This window comes from Myiozetetes cayanensis, unplaced genomic scaffold, assembly GCF_022539395.1.
Source record: "Myiozetetes cayanensis isolate MyiCay16 unplaced genomic scaffold, myiCay2020 scf7, whole genome shotgun sequence".
Taxonomy (NCBI): Eukaryota; Metazoa; Chordata; class Aves; order Passeriformes; family Tyrannidae; genus Myiozetetes; species Myiozetetes cayanensis.
The window spans coordinates 50,046,322-50,062,245 of NW_026087964.1; the positions used below are offsets into that span (position 1 = coordinate 50,046,322).

Below are 15,924 nucleotides of genomic sequence, written 5' to 3' on the forward strand. Positions count from 1 at the left end.
AACCTCAGTTCTTCGAGAGATTATGAAGCCCTTTCCATCTGAAGGTGATGCTCTCTGGGGATCAAGGCAGGACATTCTATCCATGTGCTTCAAAGGCAGCTGATACTTTTGAAATGGGAAAGCAAACTTCTGTAAGTAAAGTGAAGAAAAAGGGTGGAGATTTTAAAACTTCTCCACAATCCTCTTTTCCTGTAAGACCCTGATCCTTTAAATCCATTTTATCATTTAATCCAGATTGCTTTTTATACTAGAAAAATCTGCAAGTTTTAGCAATGATCATTGTCTAGTTTCTTGAAGATTGATAACAATATTTAAAAGAAAAACAAGTCAATTTTCTTGAATATGAATACACCTCAGAATTATTAGCATCTGTAATACACAATCATACCCTGAATTGATGTATTCCTGGAAAGACATAATAGATGGAGGTTTAATCAGAATTTATTAAGGTCACCCTACAATTTGTGCTGTGAAGCATCATTTTTTTGTTTTCTTGATTTGGTAATTTGGACTACACAGGCTGAGGTTTTCCATACCAGATGTCAGCTTAGGATAAAATAAACTATCATGAATTATACAAATGCATCATTTGAATTACAAAAGATGGTGTTCAAAGAAATTGGTAATTTTCTAATTTTTGAGCTGTAGCCAACCTTAGAAATGTTTTTAACTCCTTTTTATTTTTAAAGTGATAATACAGTAGGTAGTGTTTTAGCACAACTTCTACCAAGTTTCCCTCCTATTTTTCTACGTGTTTAACACTTTCTAGATGGAAAAGTTCCAAGTTTTGTCTAGGAATGATTTTTCTTTTAAACTAGGGCAAAATTTTTCCAACTCTGCAAAAGAAAGATTGCAGGGAAAAAATATTCTCAAAATTAAAAAAAAAAAAAATCTAAAGGTATCATGACCTACTTTTAATGCTATTTGCAACATGAAGCTCAATTCAGCAAGGAAACAGCCTGTGAAAACTTTGCGTGTGGTAGCTTAACCATTTCTGAGATAGGCAAACAACTCAATTCACCATTTTCACTTTTATACTGTCCTGCAACTCAGATACTACATGATCTTGTTAATATCTGGTTTAGACAATTTTTAAAATCTTACTAATATGCCTTTTCTTGACAGAATAGGACAGAAGTCCTAATTCACAGCTCAGAACACTAGAATTAGAGCTTTAGAATTTAGCAGGCCTTTTAGAGATTGTTTTCAATCATACCACAAAAGGCACTTTTAAGAGAATTAGCACTAGCATTGAAAACCTGAAATTTCCTGTGGACCACATGAAGCTGTTTCTGACAGCTCAGATAATGGCTTGCTACTCATCAATCATAAAAAAATAGCAACCCACAACACTGTTTTATGGATTTGGTTTCTGCTGTTTCTTCTTTGATAAAATAATTCTTTGAGCTTCAGGAATGGTTGTTTGTTCTTTAAAGAACTCTTTTCTTTTTTTTTTTTTTTTTAGTAGAGCACAGGGTTTTCATGTAAAATACCTAACAAAAAATGTCTCTTTAAATAGGAAAAAACTGCCTACTCTAAGGTAGGTTTGACTCAGTAATTTGGCTTGTAATTTCTTGAGGATTCAGGCTGGTTACTTTATTCTAACTCAAACTCTCCCTCTTTGAAATCAATCATAGGTGCATATCATAATTTGAATTAATACCTTAAGAAACAACAAAACACTCTTCTTTAAATGTAGAGGAACAAAAGATAACTGAAATTTTGACACTGAAGAAATAAAGTCTTTTCTATTCTTTAGCTAGTACAGAAATCATATAAAAACTTTTTTTTTTTCAAACAGCTGTCTTTCGCTCAGGTCTCAAATCAAAGACTCACATCAGAAACTCATGAAAGTCTACTGACTTCAGGCAACTCTGCATCAGAGTTCTTTGGCTTAGATGCTCAGTCCCATTTTTATTTTGCTCTTCTCACGTTCTAAAGGAATGTGGCTGAAAAATTCACTGTAAATGAATTATCTTATGGAATAAACTGCCCCAGTTCCTCATGACTTGTTCATAGCTTTTAGGTATTGACAGAGTTAATAAAAAACAATACGGCAAAGCCTCAAACCATCACTTCAGCATTTCTCTTCTTTAACTGAATGTCTGAAACTCTTTATTGGATCATCTAATAGGAAAAGACTCTGTGGCACATCCTTGGCACAAGTATTTAGCAGAGAAATCCTATCCAAAGAGCAAAGGTGGATGGATGACTTCAAGCCACCTCCACAGCCCCCCAGTTCTGGGCTTTTTTATGGGTCTGGCAATGCCACCAGCATTTCTAGCAGCCTGTGGAGGCTCCAAAACTACATTAAATCAAACTAATATCTGAAAATAATATTATTTTTTGAGTAATATATTAGTTTCAATTGCTGCATCTCTTAGTCTTAGCATTCCTAGACAAAACACATAAGAAAGACCTTCAGCATATTGCTAGAATTTAGAAAATGAGTTAATAAGCAATGAGAGTGAAATTCCATAAGAAAAAAACAGGTGTGCAGTGGGATCACAAAGGATGGGATGAGTTGGAATACAGAAATGCTCTCTCTTGAATTTTTTATGTTAACAGTTCTGTAAAACCTCTAGTTATTACAGCACTACTGCACAAGACCAGCAATTCTAAAATCTAGAGTTTCATATCAGGCTTCTCGGATTTGCTTTTGCTCTTATGGCAAGCAGATCCGTTTGGTAGGCACCTACTATTCACTTTCTCTGCAAAAGTGAAACAGCACAATGATGTCAACAACACAAAAAAACAAAACCCAAAAAACCCGGAAGATGACAGGACATATACTGTGGGTCATTAGAACAGTAAAGTTCATTGCAGCTGCAGAAATCAGTATAGTGAGTTCATCCGCAACTGTTGAGAATGCATGGAGGAAAAAAAATATACCCAAACCAACTCTTCTGGCTCAGGGTCAGGATGCATAACATGTAAATTAGCAAGTTCCCACAGATCTCTTCCTAAAGCTTACTGCTGCCATATCAGTTACCTCCTTAATATTTATAGATAATGGATGAAGTTAATGCAATTTGCTATTTTTTTCTTGCCTCTCTGCAATTACACAAGTACTGCAAAGCCTGTAAGTACAAGGGAACTGGACTCATAAAGTGTAAGTTAAAAGTGGAGTTAGGATTCTTCCTGTGTTGAAGCTACTGTTGTCTTCCTCCAAAACACAGATAAGATGAACATCAAGCCTCTTCCATAGCCCAGAAGATTCTGGACTTGAAGTGCCTACAGGTCCCAAGTGGGATACACACTAGAAACTTAGACTGATGAAGAACTTCCCACTGCCCCATGCTCAACATCTTGCCCAAATGAGCAGAATCAGACACAAGTGTATATTTCTTGGAAAAACTGAAAACACACAAAAAAGGAAAGACAATAAAAATAGATGAAGGTCCTGGCCAACCAGTTCCGGATCCAATTAACTCTTTCAAAATTCCATACCTTTACAAAAGTTTTCATTATCTCCTTTGATCACCATATGTCTTTTTATGACCTATTGTAAACCATAAAGGGTAGGTTATCACCAACATCACATTAAAGAATCACTGTTCTCTCTCCATCTCACAATCCTACTTTTGAAACCATAGGAATATAATGAACCTCTTAAAATGTATATAGTCAAAGGTAAAATATTGACAGCTGTGATGAGAAGAATGAATTTCCCTTTATCTAAAAGTTGTGCTTTTCAAGCTATATATATATATCTAAGAGGAATATAAATGTTGAATGTCTTCCTTGATACAGTGTTCATATAAGAACATCACTTGAAATCGGCATGGTCAGCGCTGGTGAGAACTGTAGTACAATATAGACAAAGTTTCAACAATTCTTCTGTAGGGCTCCTTTTCACTCCAAGTGATCTTCAAACACAATTCAGTAGGAACCCATCAGTAGTGACAAGGTTCAAAAGAAAAGAAAAATTATAGGAAAAAAATTCTAAAAAAAAATTCTTAATGCTGTCCAGCACACAAAGGTCCACCTCATTGCCAAAGATAAACACAGTGATCTCTAATGACTGTTGCCATTTCCAGCAATTACATCATCTTGGTCTCTATTCAAGTCTTATTAAGGGATTCCACAATTTGAATGAGCACTGAACTTCATGCCTGAGTTCTCATTCTCTAAATTTGAATACATTAGTTACCTTACCTCATTAGGATGCTAACAGTATAGTTTCATAAATTCACCATTCAAAAGAAGGAAACTTTTACAGGTAGTGAAAAGACACAAGTATTTGATAGATGACTACAGGCCTGAGTTTAAACTGAAACAGTTCAGAATGACTCCCCAGAACTTACTTTTGTACTGAAATTTTCCATCTTTTTAGATATTTATGACATTCCAGGACTCTCTTTGTCACAAAATCTGCCCTGAGCTGATTCCTAGAGAGTCTGAGCACCCCTTTTCTTCCCATATATATTGACAAATCTAATACTGTCCTCACTACCTTCCAGTACAAACTACCTCCTGTAAACCTGACTCAAGCAACCATTCACACAAATACTGTTAATGTTCACTATATATAGCATTTATGACAACACCAAACATCCTTTTATAGCTTGTTTTGGTTACAACCCTGTGGCTCTCAAAATTACATGGCTTATTATGAGAAACTGAGAGTAGACCTCATTGCAGCCCACAGCTTCCTCATGAGGGGAAGAAGTGGGGCAAGCACTGACCTCTTTTCTCCGGTGACCAGTGACAGGACAGAGGGAATGGCCTGACCTTGTGTCAGGGGAGGTCTAGGATAGATATCAGGAAAAGGTTCTTCACCCAGATGGTGTTTGGGCCATGGAAGAGGCTCCCCAGGGAAGTAGTGATGGCACCAAATCTTCCAGAGTTGCAGAAGCATTTGGACAGTGCTCTCGGGCACGTGGTGTGATTCTCGGGGCTATCCTGTGCATGGCCAGGAGTTGGATTTCAGTGATCCTTGTGGGTCCCTTCCCACTGAGCATATTAGCTGATTCTATGTTAACTGTAATATGAGACTAGTTTAACCACTATATTAAATAATGCAGCAATACTTTAAAAGGGTAAATCAAATCAAGATTTTGACAGAAATTTCAGTTCAGTGACTCAAACTGAAATGTGATGTAGATGTGCTTAACTTATAAATTCCTGATCTACACAAGATGATATGTATTATATCTGCAGTTTTAAATAAATTTCATAAATTACTGTGGAGGCCAGGGAAATTTCTGAAAGTTTCCAGGGACAGTGGTAATTTTGGCAAGAAGTCAGGTACCTTTCTTTGCAGAATTATGATCCATCATCATATATATGAAATCCCAAATAATATGCAGTCTCAGAAATAATGTTCCAATGTGAAATATATCATTTACATACTGAATTACCTGGGAGAATTCTATGTGATCATCAAAGATTATTAATCACATTAAGCTGATGAATTTGAATGTGACACCCAATAAATCTTAAGAATTTTAGACAGTACTTCTATTTTAACACAGTGATATTGACTAAACTCTGTCCTGTACACCCTAAAAATGACAGTATTGATGGAGAAAAGTTCAGAGATCAATATGCACAAGACTAAATAAAATCATGACCTAGCATCAAATGAGCAGTTGTGGAAAAATTTTGATACCAGAAATACAAAGGAAATGTGGAATTGCAGAATCATAGAAATGAAAGACAAGTAAAAAAAGGGGGAGATGGTGTGTTACTTCCTTTTTTTTAAATTTATTATTTTTTTAATGTGGACAAATAATTCAAATTACCTCAAACTCTATCTTGACTATATTTTTGACACATAACTGCTTTGTGTGCTTGGAGTTGATAGTCTTACTTCAAAGTTTGATTTAAAAAGCAACCAAGACATAACGGGTTCATTTCTATTTGGAAATTCTAAAAGGGGGTGGAGAAGAGTATTATTGTCAAGTTTATTTAGACATTCTTATTATTAGAGGTAATTGGTAATAGTACTTTTTATGTAAATTACTAGCTTTGCTATTTATTACATGGTAGCATTATTATGATGTTGTGTTTAGATACCTAATCAGTACTAATATTGTCATCGTAATCACGACTGAGAGAAGAACTAAAGCTCTAATTTGGTCAATTAAAATACAAGAAGGAAAAACCTCTGTTCCTCAATTATTTTGAGATGTCACTGTCAATCAAGTGCTGCCTTACAGTTCAGCATCTGCTGGAAATATTTTCCTTTCCACTCAGGATCAGCTGCAGCTCAACTACACCATAAGTGAATTTGTAGATTTTGCTCATTCACATTCAGGAAATATTTCATTTATACAATTAAAATGATTAAAACTCTCTACAATTTTATAAGGGTTATTTAAGGATTACAGTCAGCCACTAATGGCTTGGATTGGATTCAAATCAGTGACGTAAATATGGGGCATTCTGTAATCTATTATAATTTCCTGAGCAAAGCACAGTGATGTTTTACATGTTCACATCAAGGAAAAACATGTAATTTGATCAAGCTGTAAGTGCAAACTTCTTGGCAGAGCCTGAGGGAAAGCTATGACAATAATAAAATGAATAGGCAGGTTGTCAAGAGAAGTGAAGTTATTTTCAACTGCAACATTTTAAAGAAAATCTTGCAGTGGAGAGGTTGAAAATATTGGCTACAACATTGGCCATGGAGGTGAAGGATTAGTTTCTGAACTGCAGACACGCTATTATTAAATGACCTCAGATAAGAGTTATATTCATTCATTTACTTAACTCTCCCGTTGGCAGGGGAGCAAGTCCTTAGTGATGTAAATTGGAATTGGAGCCATGACAATTTCTAGCATGAGTGTCTGACCCTAGAAGTATTTATTTTGCTTGAAAAAGTAAAGACAGTTTATATGTAAATGAGATACAGCTTCCCAGTTCTGTATAATTTGTCAATATGGGTGTTAATTTCACAAAGACTGAGCAATCTCTATTCTAGAATAACAACAGGACTTCATCCCACCAACCCTTACTTGTAGCAGAAATCTTATTATGGTGGTGGGACTAGAGGAACTGAATAAAGGCTGTTGCCCATGAACATTTTCAGCTGGACACATCATATGACACCTTCCCTCATATAATTTCCTTGAAATGTTTCCTGGTCTTTCTCAATATAATGATTGATGCTAAGAGCTTAATGAAATACTGGGACAACTATTAAAAGTCAGCTGTTCCATAGATTCTCAGGGAGTAGCATTTTTTGCAACTAGATATGGGTGTAGGTAAAAATTTTATTTTATAGGGAAAATCTGATATCGAAACTACTGCTACCCTTTCTTCTCTTCATTACAAAAGGATTTATGCCTGAATGCAGAAAATATTATTGAGCTTAAACCTGTCACATAAAGAGTTTCTTGGGAGAATTTCCCCTCCTGAGAGTTTGAGATATATATCCAGATTCTCTGATTTATTCCCACTCTTGATAGCACTGGCCTCAGTCTGGAGACTTAGCTTTTAAAGATTTCAAAAGACCCTTAAAGATTCTTTAAAAGTGAGAGGGCTCAATCCATTTCAAAGTGTCACAAGGTCATATTTTAAAGTGTTTTCTCAGACACAACACTGAATTAAATCACTTTGCCAAAGAACTACCAAGAGAAAAAGGTGCAGAAGATGAACAACAGCATAACTCATTTCCATTTTCATTTCTACTTCTCCTTAAAATATTTGAATGTATATTGTTTTCATTTTCTTCTGACTTACGGAATTAACACTGACTTATGGATTTTCAGTTGACTAACAAACAAATCCATCTGATTGTAACATACATGTTGTGAGACTCTTTTGATAATGTTTTCTAATAATCCTTTTTTAAATAATTCTGTTTGTAACAAAGTCTTTCATAAAAACAATGCATACTTTTGTGTGATATATGTATCCTGTGACATAAGTTTAAATTATCTAGAACTCATCTCAATATAAAGTTTAGAAGTATCTGTTCTCTTTTAACAATTATTCTAAACCTCTGTGTTTGGGGCACTAATTTAATTGGTGAATTAGTTAACTTACTTAACACAGTCTTGCCTGGTTTTGCTTTGCTTTGCTTATTCCAAATTCTTTTCTAACCTGTCAATATTATTTATGTCCTCCTTGGGTCTGTGACTTTATTAATTTTTTATATCCCTTACTCTTTTCTTTCTTACTTCATGCTGTAAGCTAGACATAATCTCTCCAGCCTTGCAGAAAGCAGTGAGTATTATTCAGGAACACAATAAAAGCACACAGCTGGGCTTGACTTCTATCTACCAAAATGCAGTGGATGTCACTGGAATTTTAGCCTGTACTTAAAAATAAGAAAGCAGCAAAAGGCTCAAGTGCTTTTCAGACTAGAATGATTAGAAAATGGTAACCTAGGAATCTCAGTAGTAATAACACTTATCTGGATTCAAAAGCCAATTGCCGTAATTAAAAACAAAGCATTTCATTGGTTGGCTTTGGATGGAGAAGGGTCAACTTGTATCATACTGCCAATATTAGAAATGTACAACCAGTACCTTCCAGAAAAATTTCTTTTTCATATTCTGAATGTCACTTTAGTATTTGCAAGGTCATTTGCCAACACCAAGACAGGTAGGGCACGTAAGTTTCTGCCAGCCCTGTATGATTGCTTGAAATATCTAGAGATTTCAAGAGGCTGAAATGCAGGCAGAGATACAAATTTTTTTTAATAATTTTTCCTTGTCAGCAACTACTGCCGTTGTCAGGAACAGGCTATAGAGCTGGGTTGATTTTTAGTCTGACTTCACACAGCAGCTCTTATCCTACAAACCCAAAAACCTACATGCCATATCACAGAACATTGCCAGGACACTGCTGATGCTCAAGCCTCATCTAACAATCTTATTTAGGAAACTAGCTTTATGCAGGATAGCAGATACCACATAAGCCTGCTTAGTCTACTGAAACTTCAACACATTTTAAACAACTAAACACATGCTACATGGCTCTATTATTATTTTTAGTAAGAATGAATGTAAGCACGGTCTTAACTGTTTGCCTGAATCTGGCCCTGTACACATTTATCTCCAAAATCCATACTTGAAACTTAAATCTCCCTTAAACAACCCTGTGCCTTCAGAAACTATAAAACATGAAGCATATAATCCAACATCAGTCATCTACTTCACTGAATGTTAAATCAAGCTCAAAAGCCCAAAGACAGCTTTGAATAAATTAAAAACAAATAAAAACTTCCTTTATTTATTTTTACTAATAAAAGTGAGTTGTCTCACCTTCTTTTCACTGAAAAAGCTGAGGGAAACGTTCCTTCCCTTCTCTGTCTCCTCTCCCATTGCCTTCCCTTCATTCCAGAAACAAATAAGTAGCACTTATTTCCTTTAGTTTGCTGCACACCTTTCCAGTAGACTGCTTTTACATATGCAGAACTTGGAAAAGGGATTTATGAGCCACATTCTCTTTGACTGGAAAAAAAGTTAATAGGTTTTAAAAAAGTAAGGGAACATGAGTATCTTATTAAGGAGGATGTAGTTTGAACTTCCATGAGCCATACCTGTGCAAAAATATAAGGGTGTAAAACCAGAACTCTGTAGATCTTTAACTAAGGCGCTTTTTTTAATTTATTGTTCATTAAATACATTTTTATTTCTTTAAGGACTTACTATAATGCTGTCTTAGCAGGCAGCACATACCATATTTGCAGTCTTCTCTTGTGTAGATGTAGGCTGTGGACATGCACAACATACATTTTATTTTCACACAATTTGCAGGCTTTTAGATCTCTGTACCATTTCGTAATCCTGTTATTTTCTCAGAATATTTCTATGAGCCAAGACACCTTTTGTTTTTTTTTTTTTTTTTTAATCACAAGGAAATAGAGCCAGAAAATACAGCAAAAGCAACATTCTCATTTTCCAAGAAAGAGTTTCACAGAATGCAGATAAAAGTGTCCTTGATGTTTCCAAAATGCATGTTCCTTGACGCTAATGTTTCAGCATCAACTGACTAGAAAATAAAAATGAAAAATCTGAGGCTTCTAAAAGACTTTAAAAAAAAAATTGTTGGCCAAAGGTATATTTTAGAAAAACTCCTATCTTATTAAATTTTCCAGTGAGTGGAAAAAATTATATACCTTGCCTGCACTGCCAGGTTATCAGGCAATTCAGTTATCCCACTCTCTGATAAGCATAAATTACTTGGAAAGAAGAAAAATAACGAAGGAAAAAATTCCTCATTTTATATCATACATTTCACCAACATAAGGCTATTTGATCATCATGTCAGGAAGTGAGGTGCAAAATCATGACACACAAAACCAAAAAAAAAAAAAGAAATAGGGATACAATTTAATTGACACTGCCGATATTTATACTTCTGTTATCTACCTTTACAAGAAAGTGACTGATATCTGTTTGCAGATGGGTAGGGAAGTGGCTAATAGGGAGTCTAGGCATTATTAATTTTATATAGGTATCTCTCTCTTTATCCAATAAAATAAAAAAATCAAATATTGCCCAATTTGATTGCAGAAATGTATTTATGTATTTTATTTGATTTCTGAGAAGAGAATGAAGTAGATATCATATACCATATCTATATAAAACTGAATGTCAGCACTGCAATCCCCTTTTCTATGTCCTCTCAAAGACAGCTTGCCTAAGTTTCTTTAGGTGCAAGATTTTTCAGTTCACTCCATCGATTTATCTTTTTTTTAAGCAAACACTGACCTTTTCCTTCTACTCCCAACCTTTCTCTCGAGGTGACATAGCCCTGTCCTTGGAAAAGTAAACATGTTAATTTTAGCCAGAACCAGACAACGCGGCATTTCCCAATAAATGATTTAATCAAACAGGCTAATAATGCTAAAACTGTATGACAGGTAACTTGGTCATTAGTCTAGTTGTTTGCATCTTGCTTGCATTTCTTCTGCCAGGTATTTCAGATCAAGTTAAGAGGCCAGCAGCATTCCAGCAGCATTGCCAGTCAGTTCTGAGCTTGAGTGGGGGGTACATGAAGGAACCACAAACTCCACCAGAAAAGGAAAGGTCTGTCTTGAAATGCTATTGTTTTGAGAGAGTTAAAAGTATAATTTCCAGCACTGCATTTCTGTGGACATACTTTAAATAGCACTGTGCATTAACTGTGCACTTACATTGGTTTTTACTGCTTTGAGCTACTATTCGACTGAATTTTGCCTTTTACTTTTGAAAGCAGATTGCTTCAGCATATCAGCAAGATTTTCTTTTCTTGTTTTGCAAGTGGGCGTAGACTATGTTTTGAACAATATGTAGAATAATGACCTAAGCACATCAAAGGGGTTACAGGTAGGAGTGAAAAATCTCATCTCCTGAGCTTTGATATAGCTGGGTGCAAGTTTGTCTCACAGTACATCTGTGCATTAGGCTCACTTGAATGAGGAGACAGCTTCTGTGTCTAACACCCTCTCTGAATTGGTTGTCCACAAAAACATAAGGCAGCAATTTCTGAAGAAAAAAGGGGTTTTTTTCCTGGTTTAGGTGGGTGGAGAACATCAACCTATTTTGCACAGGCTCCGAGAAACTCATCAAATGGTTGTAATTTCTGCAGTAGGTTCTGAGTCAGGATTTAACCATAGGCTGAAAGAAAAGCTCATGCTGATATTCTGTCTCTAATATAAAATCCCAGTGCACAAGGAAAATGTTTATGTGTGTTTCTTGGTTTCAGGTTGCCTCTTATTTAGTCAGTGTAAAACTTTGTGAAGTGTCTGGTAGAAAATACTATAAGCACAGTAAATAGACAGATTTTACATTTATAGTACCAATAAACCTAAGACAAGTTTACACAAATGCAGTTCTGTCTCACAGTGAAGCATTTTCATCCAAAACTATTTAAGGAAAATATATACAATTCTCCATCTACAGTCAGACAAATAAAAGTGCATTCACAGTAAACAGGCCACATAAGATATTTAACAACAATCCAAAAAGAGGCTATAAAAGGAACAGTTTCAGCTTAGATGGAGAAAGAAACACTGATTTCATGATCCACCATGCAGCATGGGGAGTTTCCTTCGCAAAAAAACATGACTCAAAATGAAACACAAAGTAATTCAGACCACAGCTAAGACAGGAAAAAGATAGTGAGCGTAAAAGGAAAATGAGAGAAGAATTAGATCTGCAGTTAAAACAAAAAAAAATCCACTTAGAAATGGAAGTGTAGATAGCAGTTTGCTCTCAAGACAAAACAATGAATTTGCCTGCACAGCACCAGGAAAAGGAAGAAATCACAGCAAGTGCTTTAAGAGGCAGGGAAAGCTGCTCCACTCCACCACACCAGAAGCTCATGGGAATCATCAAAAATGAAGTAATCCCACTGCTTTTCACTCCCAATAACCTGAGAAGCTAGTAGGTAGCCTTGGCTGCAGGATTGTAAAGCTTGGATTGCCATGTTCCTCCTGTGCTGGGTTGTAAAATGCTCCTCCTGCCAAGGAGGATCTTGCCTAATCCAATTCCAGAGCTCCTGCCAGGCACACGGGGTTTTTTGGGTTTATATTACCTGGTTTTGGATGTCAGTTCAAGACTCATAAGCAGAGCTAGAGTTGCACCTACTGCATTTCTGTCCCTCTTCCTCAGACTCTTAAGTAGTCACTTGGTACACTGCTGCCAGAAATCCTTTTTTTGGGGGTGGTAGCAGTGAAGCATGCATCTGATAGAGCTTAAGAGTATTTTACCATCTAGCTCCCCACCCTTACTACAGTTTTGCTGTACACAAACTGTAGAAATCAGCATAGTCTGAATAACTTGTTAGTAAAAAATGATATTTCACAGTAATTATTCTTTTCACACAGTTCACTAGTGATTATCAGTGCTCAGAATTGAATTCTGTTATTATTACTGATAGGAAAATGATTGCTGACCACAAATGTGTGTGCAGCAATGAGAGAGAGTAAGTGAGGATTAAACCATATAGTAAGAAACTAGACTTGTGGAACATCAAATTTTGCAACCTATCAGATAAAATTACAGAGGGATGAAGTTCTTTGAAAAATAAAAATGAGTATATTTGATAATGAGATTCCAATTTGCAGCAATATCAAGTTTTGAATGTTGTGGTTTAAAGTGTTTGACTTCAGTCATTCTTAAACATGCTGCTAAAAGCCCACGGCCAAATATTACACTTATTATTTATGTGAGTAGTTTCACTGATTTCAACCACTGGAATAAATGAAGATAAACAAATGAATGAGGATATATAAAAGGAATTACACTTACACACCTACCTCTCATCATACTTCAGCATTTCTGATGTGCTACATTACAACCGAGTCTTAAAAATAAGAATTAGGGGCAAAAACCCCAATCAGTATTTCAAAATAATTTTAATGGACTCTTACATGAATGTACATGTCCATGCACATACACATACAGATATATTAATAAACATTTTATGAACATGAGAAAGTCAAAGACCTGTGCTTACAAACAAGGCCACAGATTTCGAGTGTGTACATTTCCAGTTACTCGAATTTCCACAATCAAGGTCTGATTTTTTTATAGACGTTCCATGAAGAGACAATATCAACTGAAATCAATGCCTCATTAGATCAGTCCTTACTGGATAAAACGATTCAATCACTTTACATCCAGAGAACAAAACACAGATATTTTTGACCTGTAAAAAACCCCAAAAATCTCTAGTGGTGTCCACAGATTTGTAGTTCTAATTTTATCTAGAATAAGCACGGAACAAGCAAGACACGGTGCATAGGTCAAGTGAACTTGGGAATATGGTATCCACAGAGACAAATTGCTCCTACCTTTCTTCTACCCATGTCAATTAGGCGGAACTCACATCCAGGAAATAGGGAAAAGGAAGAGGCCAAGTTGTCAGTAACGAGAAGAAAAAGAAAGAGATAGAAAGATTATTCCCTGCCTAAGCATTGAGGAAGGTAAAGAAGAAACAACTGAAGAAGGAATTGGAAGTCCACCTAACTTCACCATTTTTATAAGGCAAAGGTAATTGTAGCTATACAAACTTTAAGGACAGACCCCTGACTCATATAGCGTATCAAATCATCGTATTTCTGTGCAATGTTTGCTAAGCAAACTACGAGTTACCATAAGATTACAACATGATGCATTTTATTTTAAAGCTCTCTGTGACCTTACTGACTGAAGGGGTTGGCTTCGGCTGTTAAAAGTAGACACATCTACTTTAAATACAAGTCAAGGGAGTTTAGAGCATTCTGTGCCTGGATGCTCTGAGCAATAAGAAAAAGTATTCTTTGTCTTTTATCTGCTTAGTTGTTTGTTTCGAGGGACTTTTCTCACTTAGTGTCAAATCTATAATGACTGTGTTATTTTCCTCCTATGAGTTAATCCATTAGAAAAATCATGATCAAAACCATAATAGGCATAGTTATTCTTAAACAGCACAAAATTCAAATCAGATGAATGGAAATGTCTATGTGAATCAGGCTTCTGTATTAAAACACTTCAGTCAGTTAACAGGAACACAATACTTGATTTATTAAAGTCCCATGGCACATGAGTAGCCTACAAATGTCATGTTACAATATTTAACAAAAGATATACTATTAAATAAAGTATTTGTGAATAAATCAACAGTGATTTGTCTGCAATGTCTTAAGTATGAGCAAAGTATTTGGTTGCTGACTTTTTTCCTTTTGGTAAAGGAAAAATACATTTTTAAATCTTCAATTATATTGCAAGTTGCAGAATTTGTCACTGGCATTATTAGTCTGACATTTATCCCTTTTTTCGAATAGCTCTGACTAATAAAATGTCCATATCTTTTTTTAACTACATAGCTTTCCTATACACTTGAGGCTTTAAATGCATTTTAAATATTAACAAAGCTTTCATTAAAATGCAGAGGCAAGGGTGGAGGAGCTACTAAAAAAGGCTTTACTCTGTCTCCTTTGGTTTTATGTGGAAGTATTAATCAAAAGCTTCATTAATATTGTATGAATTCGGAGCCTTCGAACAATTGGAATGCACATTACTTTTTATTTACAATACTTTAAGATACTCCATTTAACAAAAAAATTAGGAGTTTGAGGATATTTATCCACACACAGAAAGCACTATATCGCAGAACACACGTTCCAGACAAACTTCTAGATTTACAAAACAGAAATTTGAAATTCTGTAGGAATCTCAAGCAGCATTTCCAAAAATCTTCATTTAATATAACAACTCCGGTTCTGCAAATGACTGATTACTGAGTGCTCAAGATTTATTGTTAAGGTCTCCCTTTTTCCTTCCAAGACTTAGGGTGAAAAAACATGCACTGTTTACAGACAGAAACATCCACAGCCTCCATGAAACTGTGTGAGTTTAAACAGAATAATCAACTATGCTGCTAAATACAGAATTATGGGGGGAAACAATATGTCTGTTATAGATTAAAATTAGAAATAGAAGAAGCTGTCATGGCATGTAAAAGAAAGTTCTTTTCTAGACAAACAGCATTAAAGAACAAAAATGATAAGAAGAAACATTTTCATATTAGCAGGATATTACTAATATCTAGATATCTGTACTAATCTCCTGGGCTCTGTGCTACTTGACATACTCATACACGGTCAAGAGAAGCTGGTGAACAGCAGAGTGACAAAATTTGGTTATTGTGCTAAATTATTTCAATTGAGTAAGCATGAAAATGGACAACAAAGAATTCAGATAGATCTCATGGTACTGAGTATGATACAACAACAGATGATGTTCAATGTTGATAACTGTGAAGTAATCTACATAGGAAGAAACTATTTTAACTATAACAGGATGAAAAAAAGGAGGGCTGGGTGATGTCCCAGGTTTGCACTAATATCCAAACCTTAAAAGGCTTCAAAAAATCCATAAAATTAAAATCCATTTATCCAGATTCTTTAAACACAAAGGTACTATTTTAGTCTTTAAAACTTGCACTGCTGGAAGGTGTGATGGTTTATAGAGGGAATAAAATGTTTTTATGTTCTTC

At 35.3% G+C, this 15,924-nt stretch overlaps 1 protein-coding gene across 2 annotated transcripts in view; it reads right to left on the bottom strand.

Moving 5' to 3' along the window:
• Window positions 1-15,924, bottom strand: part of GRID2 (glutamate ionotropic receptor delta type subunit 2) — a 699,409-nt gene that overhangs the window by 173,021 nt on the left and 510,464 nt on the right. The window contains exon 9 of one of the 2 annotated variants that reach the window (XM_050338709.1): window positions 13,739-13,768. The exons of the other annotated variant lie outside the window; for it this stretch is intronic. Coding sequence (XP_050194666.1) covers window positions 13,739-13,768 — 30 coding nt within the window. The remainder of the gene's footprint in view (window positions 1-13,738; window positions 13,769-15,924) is intronic. 2 annotated transcript variants of the gene reach the window in all.